This window comes from Bufo bufo, chromosome 8 (genome assembly GCF_905171765.1).
Source record: "Bufo bufo chromosome 8, aBufBuf1.1, whole genome shotgun sequence".
NCBI classification, from domain to species: Eukaryota; Metazoa; Chordata; class Amphibia; order Anura; family Bufonidae; genus Bufo; species Bufo bufo.
This window is the reverse complement of record NC_053396.1, coordinates 140,670,267-140,686,726: the sequence shown is the minus strand read 5'-3', so window position 1 is coordinate 140,686,726 and position 16,460 is coordinate 140,670,267. Positions and strand designations below refer to the sequence as shown.

The following is a 16,460-nucleotide window of genomic DNA, read 5'->3' as shown; positions in this document are numbered from 1 at the left end:
ATATTTTGTTTCTTTTTGTCCATAGAACGATGTGAAGTCACAAACAAACCTGCTGTGAAATCCATCCCACAAAAGTCGTAAGTTACTTAGTTATCATAGTGAGACCTGGTTTACACAACACAGTCGTCACTTTTTTATTTGCAGTCTTTTTATAGATCATTTAACTTTTGAAAAAGAATATGTGGTCAACAAATATTTTTTCCTCTCTCCTATTCTGCTATGGCAAAGTATTTTCCAGACGTGTACACAATGTGTCATGTTTGTTAACACTTGTTACACTTGCCTTCATAATTTTATAAAGTATATAAAATTAACATGACTAAAAAAATGAGTCATAAAGTGCACCTAAAGGTAGGTCCACCATTGATGGGAAGATGTGTGTCGAACATGTCTCGCAAGTTACACCAAATTGACTAGGTCTTATGCCTCTAAATTTGGTAAAAATTGTGTCTTGTTTGACAGCCTAATGCCCCCCCTTTTTTAATATTGTTGCATATTTTACATGGCATTAGCTTTCTAAACATAGAAAATGTACATGTGGAATGAATATACTGAGTAATAGGATTTGACCATTAGCTGAATAATCTCTAATCCTTGAAAACACACGTTGTGGTAGCAGATAATCACCATGTGACACATCAAGTCTGCTAATCTTAATTATTAACAGGGAGCACAGATATGCCACAGCTGATTACAGTATAATTTGCAAATTCTTGTCATTCAGCCCTGCTGTTTTGTGCACATTATTTCTACACTTGTGATGGAGAATATTTGAGATTTTTTGAGATCTCTTACTTTTGTTTTGTACCACAATGATCTGTACATTCCTGTCTTTCTTCCTCCTTGATTGTTTGAAATTAGTCAAAAACAAATGGTAACGGGCATGCCCCCAACTCAAATTAAAACAGCACCATCGATCAGCTACTTACTATAGGTCTAGCGAATCTAACCCCCAGCATCTAATTAATTTGTGTAGAAAACGTTAGCGTAACTCTGACATTTTGTCTGTGTGAATATATTTGAAGAGTGTGCAGGCTAGTTCATCCATTCTCTTGACTAACTGAAGAGCAGGGCATTCCAGCGAGGATGGTTTTGGTGGCATTCCAGACAAACCTACTTTATTATGCATTCAAAAGATACTGTTTAATAGCAAAATTAGCTCTGTGTCACAGGTGGATGCATAATCATCCTTTTACTTGCTCTTTTATTTAATGAAAAAACTAAATGGCTGAATGTTACTAGGCTGCAGAGGAGAAGAGGCCAAAAAAGATTAAATTCTCTGATTTCACCATACAGCTATTGACAAAATTGTTTTTACTCCCTTAGTGACCTCCAATCCTCCTTTTCACGGTGGTGACCAAGGGGCCTTAGGCTAGGCCACCAACTTTTTTCAGCAGCCTAGTCTAAGCGCTGTATGAGTCTACCGTGCTACAAAAAGCAGGAGCTCAGCTTTCTTGGCATCCAAGCACTTGCTCTAACAACTAGGATTGGCAAAATTGCCAATCCTGGACATTAAACTCCTTGCATGCTGTGCTGAATATTGACCTCAGGACTTAACCTGTTTTAGAGGTAGGGGGCTCCCTCTGTCAGCGAACAGAATGGCCGTTAATGAGATTGCGGGGTGCCGATGTCTGTGCATAGCAGCCGGGGGTCCAATGAAGGCCTACTGGCCTTCATTTTTTCTATGCATATTAGGCCATGCCAGAGGCCTAAGAGACTGCCTGTCAATTTCTACTTACAACATAGTACACTTTACTACATAAGAAATACAGTGTAGTACAGTGTATTATGGAAGTAATCGGAGGAACCCTAACCCGAAGTCCCCTTGTGGTATTAGCAAGTGTAAAATAAATAATTAAAGTTTTATTTTAAAAAATCCCTAAACTTAGAAAACACAACTAAGCACACACCTTTTTCCAAAGAAAAAATGCAATGGAAAAATTTAAAAAAATAATCAAAATCCCTCCATATATTTGGTATCACTGCATACATAGCAACCTGGACTGTATAATTATCATGTAACTAGCAGAAGGACCCGGCTTCGCACGGGTATATTTCATCTATTTCATTTTATGGTTCCGTGTGTCTTAAAAAGATATAGAGTTTCCCCCATAACAGTGACCTCTACAGTACCCGCCCCTTTAACAATGACCTCCCTAGTGCCCTCCCCTTTAACATTGACTTCCACAGTGGCCGCCCCCTTAACATTGACCTCCACAGTGCCTTCCCCTTTAAGAATCAACTTCACAGTGCCCACCCCTTTAATAGTGCCTGCCCCTTTAACAGTGACCTTCGCAGTGCCCGCCCCTTTAACAGTGACTTCCACAGTGCCCGCCCCTTTAACAGAGACCTCCACAGTGCCCGCCCCTTTAAAAATGACTTTCCCAGTGACCGCCCCTTTAACAGTGACTTTCCCAGTGACCGCCCCTTTAACAGTGACTTTCACAGTGACCGCCCCTTTAACAGTGACTTTAACAGTGACCGCCCCTTTAACAGTGACCGCCCCTTTAACAGTGACTTTCACAGGGACCGCCCTTTTAACAGTGTCTTTCACAGTGATCTCCCTTTTAACAGTGACTTTCACAGTGACCGCCCCTTTAACAGTGACTTTCACAGTGGCCGCCCCTTTAACAGTGACTTTCACAGTGGCTGCCCTTTTAACAGTGACTTTCACAGTGACCGCCCCTTTAACAATGACTTTCACAGTGGCCGCCCCTTTAACAGTGACTTTCATAGTGGCCACCCCTTTAACCCCTTAAGGACTTAGGACGTACCGGTACGCCATGTTTGCCGTGTCCTTAAGGACCCATGACTTACCGGTACCGCCTAACTTTAAAACTACATTGCGGCGCGGCGGGGTTAATCGGAACATGATGTCCGCTGAAATCTTTCAGCAGGCATCCTGTCACAACGTCATGTGACCCCCCCCGCATCATCGATCGCAGCAAACCGCAGGTCAATTCAGACCTGCGGTTTGCGGCTTTACCTGAGGTTTGCGGCGGCGATCGGCGGTGCCATCGGGTCCCCATGCGGCTGTAGGGGGGACCCAATGTTATGGAAGGCAGCGCGATGCCTTCCTTAGGCATCAGCGCTGCCTTCCGGTGACGAGCCTGTGAGATCCAGCCCCCTGGATCTCACAGGCCGGAAGCTGTATGAGTAATACACACAGTATTACTCATACAGCCAATGCATTCCAATACAGTGTATGCCAAAATTATGCCATAAAAACTAAAACATGTCCTTCAAAATAGAAGTCGTCATATGGCTATAAAAATGGAAAAATAAAGAAGTTATAATTCGTGGAATGCAGCAAGAAAAAAAATGAAAAAATGCTTGGTCACTAAGGTGCAAAACAGTCATTAAGCAGTTGACAATGCTTGGCCATTGCCTGCATTCTGCACATATCACTGTTATTACACAGATCTATTAAAAGGAGCAAAAAGCTCTCACTATTACCAATATTATATGCAGGCTTGGGAAGACCAAGAATGTCTGAGGTGTACAGTAGCTTCAGCCAATAGCTATTGGGTACAATTAGAGAAAGGGTTGATTTGGACAATATTTCCTGTACAGCCTAATAATATACATATATTTTATTTACTGTGTTGTTAAAGGGCACTTCCATCAGAAAGGTGCATTTTTTTTTAACTTTTGGCAGTATTATGCCATTAAAATTAAATACAAAATAATGTCCTTCCTTCAGTCAGCATAGAGAGATAAAATGTAATACTTAACATCTTTCCCTCACAGCATCAGTAATCTGCAAGTTAATCCTGATTTAAAATGTCGGTGTAGAATTAGGATGACAGTATGACAGCTCTGTTCTTCTCTTGATAGGTCTAGATAAAGATGCCCACAGAAAACCATTGCACTGATCAATGTAATGTGTGATGCACTAATTGAGTCACTCACCCCCTTCCCTCTCTGGGTGCAGTGAATGGTCTGACCAAGGGCTCATGCACACAAACATGTGCTGGTTTATATATATATTCGGAATTTCGAATATTCAAATTTTTTTCTCCCTTTTTTTATTTTTATTTTTTTTCGATTTTTATTTTTTTTATCAGTACACATGATCCCTCCCTGCTTCTAGCTTGTGGGCCAATAAGAAGGCTGCAATATACTTGACTTTAGAAGTAGTAGTGTTTGCGAATTTTGCTCTATATTCGTTTTTTTCGAATATTCGCTATATTGCTATATATTCTTGTTTTAGAATATTACGAATATTCGAAAAAATGAAGTTATAGCAATATAGCGAATATTCGAAAAAAATCGAATATAAAGCAATTTAGCTAATATAGTGCTATAATCTTCTTTGTCTAATAGTTGAAAAATTCACAAAAAAAAATTTGAATCCGGAAATTCGATTTACGAAAATTCACATACTACACAATCATTACCTTGCCGATTTTTCGAGTAAAAAAAAATTGTGAATTTGCTAATTTTCGACGAATATTCTACAAAATATTTTCGAATATTCGCTATATTGCTATATATTCTTGTTTTAGAATATTACGAATATTCGAAAAAATGAAGTTATAGTAATATAGCGAATATTCGAAAAAAATCGAATATAAAGCAATTTAGCTAATATAGTGCTATAATCTTCTTTATCTAATAATTGAAAAATTCACAAAAAAAAATTTGAATCCGGAAATTCGATTTACGAAAATTCACATACTACACAATCATTACCTTGCCGATTTTTCGAGTAAAAAAAAATTGTGAATTTGCTAATTTTCGACGAATATTCTACAAAATATTTGCGAAATATCGCGAATTCGAATATGACCCCTGCCGCTCATCACTAGTCCACACTGCAAAAAAATAGAACGTGTGCACAAACGGCCAGGGTCCCTCGCGGACCTGCTGTTTGCAGGCCACAATACGGGCTCGGCCAGCACACATTCCTGTGCATGAGCCATAAAGCTGGAATTACACAAGGGGGCTTAGTGTCCAATTGTCAGGAAGGAAGTGTTCCCTCCCAACAGTCAGTGTCACGCCCATGTTTATGGTCGTGACTCCTGCATCCGCATGCAGTTGCCTGCGGTGTGGTTTTATTGTCAACCACATGGTGAGGGCTGCTTGTGGTTGCCTCACGTGTGGTTGCCACTGGCAACATGACTGTATTTGGCAGTATAGCAGCCTGAGCTGTTGCTAGGCAGCTTGCTGTCAAGTGCATGCGGTTACACCTGGCAACCTCTCTTTGTATGTGTGCACTTTCCCGGTTTGTTGTGCACGAGGATGTGTATGTGTGCATTGTGACACTTTTAGTCACTTGTGGTTGTCCGTGGCAACGTGTGTTGTTGTGTACATGTCGTGGCAGTGTCTCGGAATTCTGGCTGTTTCCCAGGACATGGTTGCCACGCATGTCCTTGCCGGCGGTAACAGCTGCAGTTTGTTAGTTGTTGGTACACTTCCACTTTAAGTGGCTTTCTTCCCTTGCCTGGTGTAGGAAGGGTTAACTCCCTTCTTTGTGTGTGAAAACTGGGTGTGTCTGTGTGTGGGTGTGGCTACTTGGGGTTATTTAGCTCCTGCTGGATGCCTGTATCTGAGGGGTACTTCAGCCATGGTTAGCTGGAGTCATCCTCCTGGTTATTTACCATCTGACAGTGAGGGCCACCCTTGTGGTCATAAGTTATGTTAGACATTATTGTCCTTGTATTGTTATATGTCTAGTGGTGTCTTTATCTTTATTGCAGCTTATGGTCCTGGTTCCTGTGTGATGTGTGGTGTGGGCTGTGTCCGTTTGTGTTCTTGTGGACAGCAGCACTCGTGCATGGGTTCCAGACTGTGTGTGTGTGGCAGGTACGTGTAATACTAGTTTACTTACCTGCCATTGCCATATGCTGTACATGTGTCCCTTTCCTTGCAGCCTGGCCACTGAGACTCCTGTTCATCCGTGATGTGGAGGAACAGGTCGTCTTACTCTGCTCCTAGTCCAGGGCCACCCTGAGGGCTAGTAGGGATCTTAGGTTCCTGAGTATGAGCCCTTCTACCATCAGGGTCGGCTCATACGGCTAGGAGACAGGGTCAGAATTAGGGATGTAATAGGAGGTGACCTGCTCCCTGATTCCTGTCCTGGCCTAGCAGCTATCTTTTATATTGACATCCCACGGATTAGAGTTACCCCCAGTCTGATCCGTGATAGTCAGCTGCTCGTTCAGTGAAGGAGACCACTGCATTTAAATGCAACAATCTCATTCACTGTATGAGGATGAAGGATTGCTATTGTGATCCCTCACACTTATACAGAATCATGGTTTCTGAGCAGCAGATCGCTGTTTAGACACGAACCACAGGATCACCCGATGAACGAGTGTTTCACTCGTTCATTGGGTGATCTGCGGCACATATACATAGCCAGATTGTTGGGAACAACCATTCCTGCAAACGGTTGTAGGGGATAATCTGCCCAACTCTTGGACCATGTAAATGCACCTTAAGAAAGTCAAGTTAGATTGTTTGCTCTGGTAAAAGTCCAAAACAAATAAAAAGTTAAAAAGTCAGGACAGGAAGCTGAATACATGGAGTGACTTCACAACTTACATCCAGAAAACCATCCATCTATTTTTTTTATAATAAAAAAGGACCTAAAATAGACAGTGCACCTGAGAAACTTACATTTGAGGGACCAGAGTGAAAGAGCTAACAGTAATTACAAATTCTGAAAATGTATCTAGTATTTATTAATTAATTAACTATTAATTCCAAGCAGTATACCATTATCAGACTATATTCGCCAATATTTACTAAACCTAAAAATGGCGTAAACTCAGATAGGCTGTCTAGACCTACACCAGATTTACAGTGGCTCAGGGTGGATGATGTGGTACAGGGATAGACACTTTTCTTCTTACTCTGTACCAACTATTTGTTGTCTTACTTTGAGATAGATTTTTATGCCAGAATGGTGTTGCTTTTTTGGCACAAAATGGGGCATCATAGATCTCGCCCCCTCTACTGTGAAGCTACACCCCTTTTCTACTAAGTTGTTGAGTATGTTGTAAAAGAGTGTAGAAACCCTATATGCAACAAATTGCGCCAATTTGCACTACTTTTTAGACAGATTTTTGGTGCAGGAACGTACATTTGAGCCATTGTTTCCAAGATCTGTTGTGGATAAAAGCACCGTATACACTGATGAGAGTGCATTTTTCTTATTCCTTGCTGTGAATCATAAAGAACCTATATGTGTCTGCACTGTATCATCCACTTGAACGCAGCACTGAAGCATGGTAATATATTACACCACTATCAGATTGCTGGTTTCATGACCAGTCCTTCCATAACCGCCGATGATGGATTTCACACATGAAAGATCCCAGCAACAATGAAGTGACTTTTATTGCCTGGAAAATGATGATCTGTTGCATTACAGTTTCACAGACAAGAAAATATTCACCAATTCATGCACACTGTCTATGTAAATCAAACAGAATATGAAGGCAAATAATACCACACAAAGAGGAATTATAGATGCATCTGAATACAACAGGCTTGTATAAAAATACTGAGCTTTTAGATAGCAGCAAAGATGAAGGTGATGATAAGGATTGTGGAGAGAATTAAATTTGACTGCACAATGTCTTTCACAGCCCATTTGTACTATGTTGCCGATTCAACCATAAAACACTACTAGAAAATGTAAAAAGAACACCTGGAAAACTAAACACGATTGAGATGAACATATATTATAAACTGCTAAGTGGCGCTTGATCAATGATCACACAACCATGGTGTTGCACCCTTTATTTCAGGTTCATCAGTCGGGTATACATTGAGGAAAGGGTCACAATAAAACTGGGTGGTATTGTTGATTGCTGTGATACAGGCTCTGGCATGGTAACAGTCATACAGATGCTGGATATCCTTTTGTGGTATGTCATTCCAAGCTCTTTCAACTTAGACCCATAGTTAATCCTAGGTGGTGGTTATTTGCTGTATATTGGAGATCCGTTGTCCAATCCAGTCCCAGACATTCTCGAAGGGGGAGAAATCTGACCATCAAGGTGGCCAGGGGAGCTGCTTGATACCCTGGCGAGCATGTTGTGTAGCCCGGACAGTGTGTGGGCAGACGTTTTCTTGTTGGAGCTCTTGTTGGTCAAAAATGGCAGTAGAACTGGTTCCGCAATGTCCTGCCTGGACATACAAAAGGCTGTCAATTTTCTTCATGAATATCAGACTGAAATGACCGTCATAGCTAACTGTGTAACATACCGTGACAGCTGATGTTGGTCATATATGTCTCCACACTATGCATGATGGCAGTAGGTGCTCTCCAGCCCTCCTGCGAACCCTGATGTGGCCATCAATGGCAAACAATAGTGTTCAGTGATGAAAGCAGGGTTTGCGTTGGCACTAATGATGACTTTACAAAGTTCACAGGAGGACTGGAGAGTGCCTACTGTCCTCATGCACAGTGCAGAGACACACAGGACTGACTCAAGGTGTCATGATGTGTTGTGCCATTAGTTATACTTCAAAGATTATGAACAAGATAGCACTACTCACTGAATCCTTCCAGCTTTTCCGTTTCGTGGCGGTGCCCACAGCATTGAGTCCTGGCAACCCGAACTCCTTAATGACATGCAATACTATGGAAAAATGTGACACTCCAATGTCATAGAAAATTTCACCTTTATTTCACCGAAATCAGCGACGTTTCGACCTGTTAGGTCTTTATCAAGCTTGATAAAGACCTAACAGGTCGAAACGTCGCTGATTTAGGTGAAATTAAGGTGAAGTTTTCTATGACATTGGAGTGCCGCAGTTTTCCATAGTATTGTGCCATTAGTTACCATGGCTGTTCCCATGGCTGATTCTTTCATCTCTACTCCTAATTTTGTGTATGTCTGTATGTATTAAAGAGGTTGTATAGGGATAGATCATCAATATCTGATTAGCGGGAGATCGGAGGATAGGTCATCAATATAAAACCCCTGCACAATCCGTTTAAGTGCTACCTCTAGTTAACATGAGAATACTTTTATCTATATAATATTTCTGGGTGAGAGGCTTCTGTGATTTCCCTTATCCATAAATATTTGTTTTGACATAGTGCCTAAGGATCAGCCATGTATTGGTATGAAGCCTGGTGAGAGCACTTGTTAACCTACAAACAGTTCATCTAAGCCCATTAAACAGGTTTTGTTACAAGCTATATTATACTGATCTCCTTACCTTAATCTTCACCATACAGAATCCCTGCAGCCTGATTTATTTTTATATGTTAATTTTTTAGATATTTTACTCCCAAGACACTTCTCTGGTACTTCTTGTGAAGTCCCGACAGTAAAAGTCTCATGTATTCACATGCAAATTATTTGGTCACAGGCATTTTATTAAGACTGAAAAGTGTATATTCCATTCAAAGAGGTTGAGACCTGTGTAAAATCCTACTGGGGTATTTATTGCATCAACACCCATATAACCCATCTTTGTTATATTACTAAAGATGTATCTATCCTTACCTCTGCTTGAATTAGGTTACGGACTACAGTTTCTCATGAAACCAAATATATAGAATATCATGACATACTAGAAAAGCACTTAACAGGTTGAAATATGCATCACAAGCACTGGCTGGCCACACATAGACACATATAGCATAGACATCTTATGGTTTAGTATTGTGATATCAAGTTTTGAAAATCTGGGCATCTCGTCACACATATATTAGGTCATGTCCAGCCAAGGGGTAATATATAAATCTTTCCTATATAATTCTCTTGTGTTTAACGTCCAATTCTAGCTTTAGTAAAAATATTAATAAAAAAAAAAGAAACCAATATGGGCATCATTTGGATTAAGGGTACCTTATTAAAGTCAATGGGAAACAAAACTGTAAAAAAAAACTCCAAAATTTGTGATTGACAAATGCAATGTACCATAAAACTGACTGAAAGGCCATGTACACCTTCGGGGGTAATATATTTTATGATTGCAATTTACTAATTTGGGGATAAAAATAATTTTTTCAATTGGTCTTTATTAAAAATATTGAGCCGTTCAATCACAAAGGCATAACTGTTTTTCTACCTGTGTGAATGGTACTTTCACTTTCACTTTGTTCCCATCATCTAATAACCCTTATGTCTAACTTACTAAGAGGTCATAAACACTTATTTAAGCCACATTCTTATCAGTAAGATAAGAAATTAGCTATAATGAGTGTTTATAAGGTCAGAAAGCAGAGATAAGGAACCTGTCAGCTCCCCAACTGATGGAAATGAGAGAAAATCCAGAGGCTGCTGCTAGAGCATTTTGTACAGAAAAAAGGGCTCCATAATTTTAATAAAGACCAATTAAAAATGATTTTTAGCTCAATATGAGTAACATAAAATAAAAAAAAAAACTTTTGCCACCAAAGGTGCACATAGCCTTTAATATTTAACCACTCAGTAAATTATCACAAGCCACAATCGAACCACAAAGAAAATTTGTCTACAACCGGACCTAAGAGAAAGCCCCTGTGGTTGTTATGGAGGCTGTTAATAAGGGGGAACAGCTCAATCTCCCTCTCCCGGGTCTGTGTGAGAACAGGCTGCAGTAACCTGCCTGAAGGTTACACCAATCATGTCTCTTCAAAAGGTTAAGATGAAGAGTAGTTATGGAGTACTCTTCCTGTAATTCTAATTTCTGATATAGATCCACTTATATGAATATTAGGCCCATTTACACATCATAGAATAGTCATTTGAAGCCTCATGGTGGAGCTTCATCGCAAAACAAAGTGAAAACTTGTTTGATATTGAGTTTTGGGTCACTTTTTCATTACAAAAACAATTATGCTTAACATTTATAGAACTCTTCTAATGGAAAAATGTGTGTTAACAAATGTTAACTTTGATGTCTAGTTGAATTACTAAAAATATGGATACACATTTGATCCAAATTAATTTAGAATTAATCTGCTCATCTTTTGTCAATACCTGTCACTACCAGAGCTTTGAGACGTTCTCACAGCTCTGTTTCTCCACCCCTGTGATGATGTCACTACCAGAGCTTGGAGGAGTTCTCACTGCTCTGTTTCTCCGCCCCTGGGATGAGGTCATTACTTTCTGTTTCCTTCCTCCCAGCTGTTCCTCCTATGTTTGATTTCTCTGCCTTTAAATCACCCCTCCTCCTTTGTAGAGTGTGGATTATATTTCTTATTTGAGTTGTAGCTCTTGCTTGAGTATCTTCACTTGTAAGCTATCATTTCACTGGACCTGTGTTCTGCTGCAGCAAGTACTCCGGATATTGCCACCTGTCTTTGGATCCGTCTTCTCTGCTGCTGCAGCTCCTTCAGCTAAGTGTGCAGACATTGTAGTGTATCTGTTTGTTTTCTGACCGGATCCGAGGCGACCACGGTTCCCTCCATATACTGAGCAGGGCACCGGTGGCCGTGCCCCTTCCACTATTGTAGGGGTTACAGTGGTCATCAGTCTTAGGTACGCGGGCATGCCTCGTTCCACCATTAGGATCCGGGTATGTGCTTAGCAGCATAGGGAGAGCTTTGAGGGTCTGACAGGGGTCACCCTTTATCCTCCCTAGTTTGGGTCCGGTCAGTGGCTCTATTTTCTGTGTATGCTCTAGTTGCTCACATACAGCCGTGACATTATAATCCACCAAAACCGTCTTTTTTGACATGGATCCGCTTTCTGGCCTGGTTGACCGCATGCAGGGTCTTTCTTTGGAGGTAGCGGATCTCCGTCAATCTATGACTCAGCTTCAAGCATTGGGCTCTGCTCCGGCCCATGGAATCTGTTGCGAGCCAAAGGTCTCACTTCCGGAAACGTTCTCCGGGGGCAGTGAGAATTTTGTTCGCTTCAGAGAGGCATGCAAACTCCATTTTTGCTTGTGTCCCCATTCCTCTGGTAATGAAGAGCAGAGGGTGAGGATTGCCATCTCCCTGCTCAGGGGTAATGCTCAGACTTGGGCTTTTTCGCTGCCATCAGGGGATCCCTCCCTTCGATCCGTGGAAAGATTTTTTGTGGCCCTGGGGCAGATATATGATGACCCGGATCGTGTTGCGCTGGCCGAATCTAACTTACGTTTTTTATGCCAGAACAAACTGTCTGCGGAGCTTTATTGTTCTGAATTTCGGAGATGGGCAGCTGATTCAGGTTGGAATGATGCTGCACTCCGGAGTCAGTTCTGTCATGGTCTCTCAGAGAGATTGAAAGATGCGTTTGCTTTCCATGAGAGACCAACGTCCTTAGAGTCTGCCATGTAATTGGCGGTACGCCTTGACAGGCGTCTAAGAGAAAGAAATGAGACCTCTCTGTCCAGCCATTGTCAGTCTAGGGGCAGTGGTGCGGACTCATTCAGTGTGCAAGGGCCTCGTCCTGTCTCGGTCCCCTCTGAGGAGGAGCCCATGCGGCTAGGTCGACTTGCCCCTGATAAAAGAGGATTTAGTCCTCAGAGTATGGTGTGTTTTTGTTGTGGGGGCATAGGTAATTTGGCAAATGTTTGTCCATCTAGGAGATTCTTGAACTGTACTAAGAGCGATAATAAAAGAAAAACCTCAAAAGGTAGATCATCAAACTCTTCTTCATCTGCTACTTTAAGCAAAGTTGATGTAGGAATTGATGCTTTTCCTCTGACCTGCAGTTCCCGTTTTCTCCTGTCTGCCAGGGTGGCGCTAGAGAGCAAGGTCATTTCTTGTGAGATTTTTGTCGATAGTGGAGCGGCCGTCAATCTTATTGACACTCAATTTGTTGCCATGCATGGTTTTCAGGTTTGCACATTAGAAAAGGATATACCTGTTTTTGCTATTGACTCTGCTCCACTCTCACAGAGATCTCTGAAGGGCATTGTTCACAATATCCGGTTGGCTGTGGGTGACACTCATGTGGAGGATATATCTTGTTTTGTCCTTAACGGATTACCTTCTCCTCTAGTTTTGGGGTTACCCTGGCTCACTAGACATAACCCCACTATTGATTGGCAAGGAAGGCAAATAAATGAGTGGAGTGACTTTTGTAGAGAGAATTGTCTCACAGCGACTTTTGCAGAGGTGTCTACTAAAACTGTGCCATCATTTCTCTCTGATTTCTCGGACGTGTTTTCCGAGAGCGGTGTTCAGGAGCTTCCTCCTCACCGGGAGTTTGACTGTCCCATTAACCTCATTCCCGGCGCCAAGCTGCCAAAAGCACGCCTCTACAATCTCTCACAACCGGAAAGAATCGCAATGCGAACCTATATCTCCGAGAGTCTCGATAAGGGGCATATTCGTCCCTCAAAATCACCTGTTGCCGCTGTTTTTTTGTTAAAAAGAAAGATGGCTCTCTGAGACCTTGCCTAGATTTTAGGGAGTTGAACCGTATCACGATTCGCGATCCCTATCCCCTTCCTCTGATCCCGGACCTCTTCAACCAAATTGTTGGGGGCCAAGGTTTTTTCCAAATTGGATTTGAGAGGCGCGTACAACCTGGTCAGGGTCAGAGAGGGGGATGAATGGAAAACGGCCTTTAATACCCCTAACGGGCATTTCGAGAATCTCGTTATGCCTTTCGGCCTGATGAATGCTCCAGCCGTCTTTCAGCATTTTGTTAACAGTATTTTCTACCATTTAATGGGGAAATTTTGCGGGAAAATAAATTGTACGCCAAGCTGGAGAAATGTGTTTTTATGGTATCAGAGATTCAATTTCTGGGTTTTCTCCTCTCTGCTTCTGGTTTTCGCATGGATCCGGAGAAGGTCCGTGCTGTACTTGAGTGGGAGCTTCCTGAGAATCAGAAGGCATTGATGCGCTTTCTGGGTTTTGCGAACTATTACAGAAAGTTCATTTTGAATTATTCCTCTATTGTCAAACCCCTCACTGACATGACAAAAAAGGGGGCGGATTTTTCCTCTTGGTCGGAGGAGGCGCTTGCAGCTTTTTCTAAGATTAAAGAGAGTTTTGCGTCTGCTCCCGTCTTGGTGCATCCCGATGTTTCCTTACCTTTTATGTTGAGGTGGATGCTTCCGAGGTGGGTGTGGGTGCGGTTTTGTCCCAGGGCCCTTCTCCTGCCAAATGGCGACCCTGTGCCTTTTTCTCTAAAAAAACTCTTCCCCGGCAGAGAAAAAGTATGTTGTGGGAGATAGGGAGTTGTTGGCCATCAAGTTGGCTTTCGAGGAATGGCGCCATTGGTTGGAGGGGGCCAGGCACCTATATCACCGTTTTACCGACCATAAGAATCTGGCATACTTGGAGTCGGCCAGGCGTATGAATCCGAGACAGGCCAGATGTCTCTGTTCTTCTCCAGATTCAATTTTGTCGTTACATTCCGCCCTGGGATCAAAAATGTGAAGGCTGATGCTCTCTCTCGCTGTTTTCCGGGAGGAGGAAACTCTGAGACCCGGGGTCCCATTTTGGTGGAGGGGGTAGTTGTTTCTGCTCTATATTCTGATTTGGAGGCCGAGGTCCAGGCTGCCCAGACTGAGCACCTGCCCGTTGTCCTTCTGGGAAGTTGTTTGTGCCTCCTGAGCTACATCTCAAACTCTTCAAGGAGCATCAGATACTGTCCTTGCTGGTCACCCCGGGAGTAGAGCACGGTAGATCTCATTGCTGGAGATTTTGGTGGCCGGCTCTTCGTAAGTCGGTGGAGGGTTTTGTGGCTGCTTGTGAGACGTGCGCTCGCCTAAGGTCCCTCGTTCACGGCCTTCAGGTTCCCTTCTCCCCGTTACCCATACCCTCCGTCCTTGGACACACCTGTCCAAGGACTTTATCACGGATCTTCCTGTTCCTCAGGGGAAGTCGGTGATCCTGGTGGTGGTGGACCGCTTTTAGCAAGATGGCTCATTTCGTACCTTTTCCCTGGTTTACCCAATGCTAAAACGTTGGCGCAAGCTTTTGTCGACATATTGTTAAATTGCATGGCATTCCCTCTGATATTGTTTCCGATAGAGGCACGCAGTTTGTGTCCAGATTCTGGAAGGCTTTCTGTTCTCGCCTGGGGGTTCGGCTGTCCTTCTCTTCTGCTTTTCGCCGCAGTCGAATAATCAGACTGAGCGCCTCAATCAGAATCTGGAGACATATTGCGCTGTTTTGTGGCAGCTGAATTTTGCTCTGAACATACCGTCGTCAGGAATCTTCTGATAAGTCACCATTCTTTGGATGCATATGTGTTCCATCGCAGCAGTTTGGGACATTCTCGGAGGGGCTCCTTCTGGTTTACCTGAGGAGGAGAGATTTTCCTCGTCTTTGTCTACATTTGGCAAAAGATTCAGAGTAATCTTAGAAAGATGAGTGAGAAGTATAAGCGTGTGGCTGATAAGAGACGTGTGCCTGGTCCGGACCTAGAATGTGGGTGATCTGTGTGGTGTCTACAAAGAAATATTAAACTGAAGGTTCCCTCCTGGAAATTGGGTCCCAAGTTTATTGGGCCTTTTAAAATCTTGTCAGTCATCAATCCTGTTGCCTTCCGTCTTGATCTTCCACGGGTTTGGAAGATACATAATGTATTTCACAGATCTCTCTTAAAACCATATGTCCAGCCCACGGTACCCTCCTCTTTGCCTCCTCCTCCGATTTTGGTTGATGGCAATCTGGAGTTTGAGGTTTCCAGAATTGTGGACTCTCGCATTGTCCGCGGTTCTCTACAGTACCTCGTTCATTGGAAGGGTTATGGTCCTGAGGAGAGGATGTGGGTTCCGGTGTCGGACATTAAAGCCACTCGCCTCATCAGGGCATTTCATAGGGCTCATCCTGAGAAGGTGGGTCCTGGGTGTCCGGTGTCCACCCGTAGAGGGGGGGGGGGGTACTGTCACTACCAGAGCTTTGAGACGTTCTCACAGCTCTGTTTCTCCACCCCTGTGATGATGTCACTACCAGAGCTTGGAGGAGTTCTCACTGCTCTGTTTCTCCGCCCCTGGGATGAGGTCATTACTTTTCTGTTTCCTTCCTCCCAGCTGTTCCTCCTATGTTTGATTTCTCTGCCTTTAAATCACCCCTCCTCCTTTGTAGAGTGTGGATTATATTTCTCATTTGAGTTGTAGCTCTTGCTTGAGTATCTTCACTTGTAAGCTATCATTCACTGGACCTGTGTTCTGCTGCAGCAAGTACTCCGGATATTGCCACCTGTCTTTGGATCCGTCTTCTCTGCTGCTGCAGCTCTTCAGCTAAGTGTGCAGACATTGTAGTGTATCTGTTTGTTTTCTGACCGGATCCGAGGCGACCACGGTTCCCTCCATATACTGAGCAGGGCACCGGTGGCCGTGCCCCTTCCACTATTGTAGGGGTTACAGTGGTCATCAGTCTTAGGTACGCGGGCATGCCTCGTTCCACCATTAGGATCCGGGTATGTGCTTAGCAGCATAGGGAAAGCTTTGAGGGTCTGACAGGGGTCACCCTTTATCCTCCCTAGTTTGGGTCCGGTCAGTGGCTCTATTTTCTGTGTATGCTCTAGTTGCTCACATACAGCCGTGACAATACCCAACATGCCCCCTTGGGCCTAGGCCTAACAATGCCACTGAAGCTCCAGCTTTCTTCT

General features: G+C 43.0%; 1 protein-coding gene across 1 annotated transcript in view; it reads left to right on the top strand.

The window, feature by feature from the left end:
* AFF2 (AF4/FMR2 family member 2) overlaps positions 1-16,460 on the top strand; it is a 628,447-nt gene that overhangs the window by 404,468 nt on the left and 207,519 nt on the right. Inside the window, 1 exon segment of the mRNA XM_040442199.1 lies at positions 26-77. Coding sequence (XP_040298133.1) covers positions 26-77 — 52 coding nt within the window.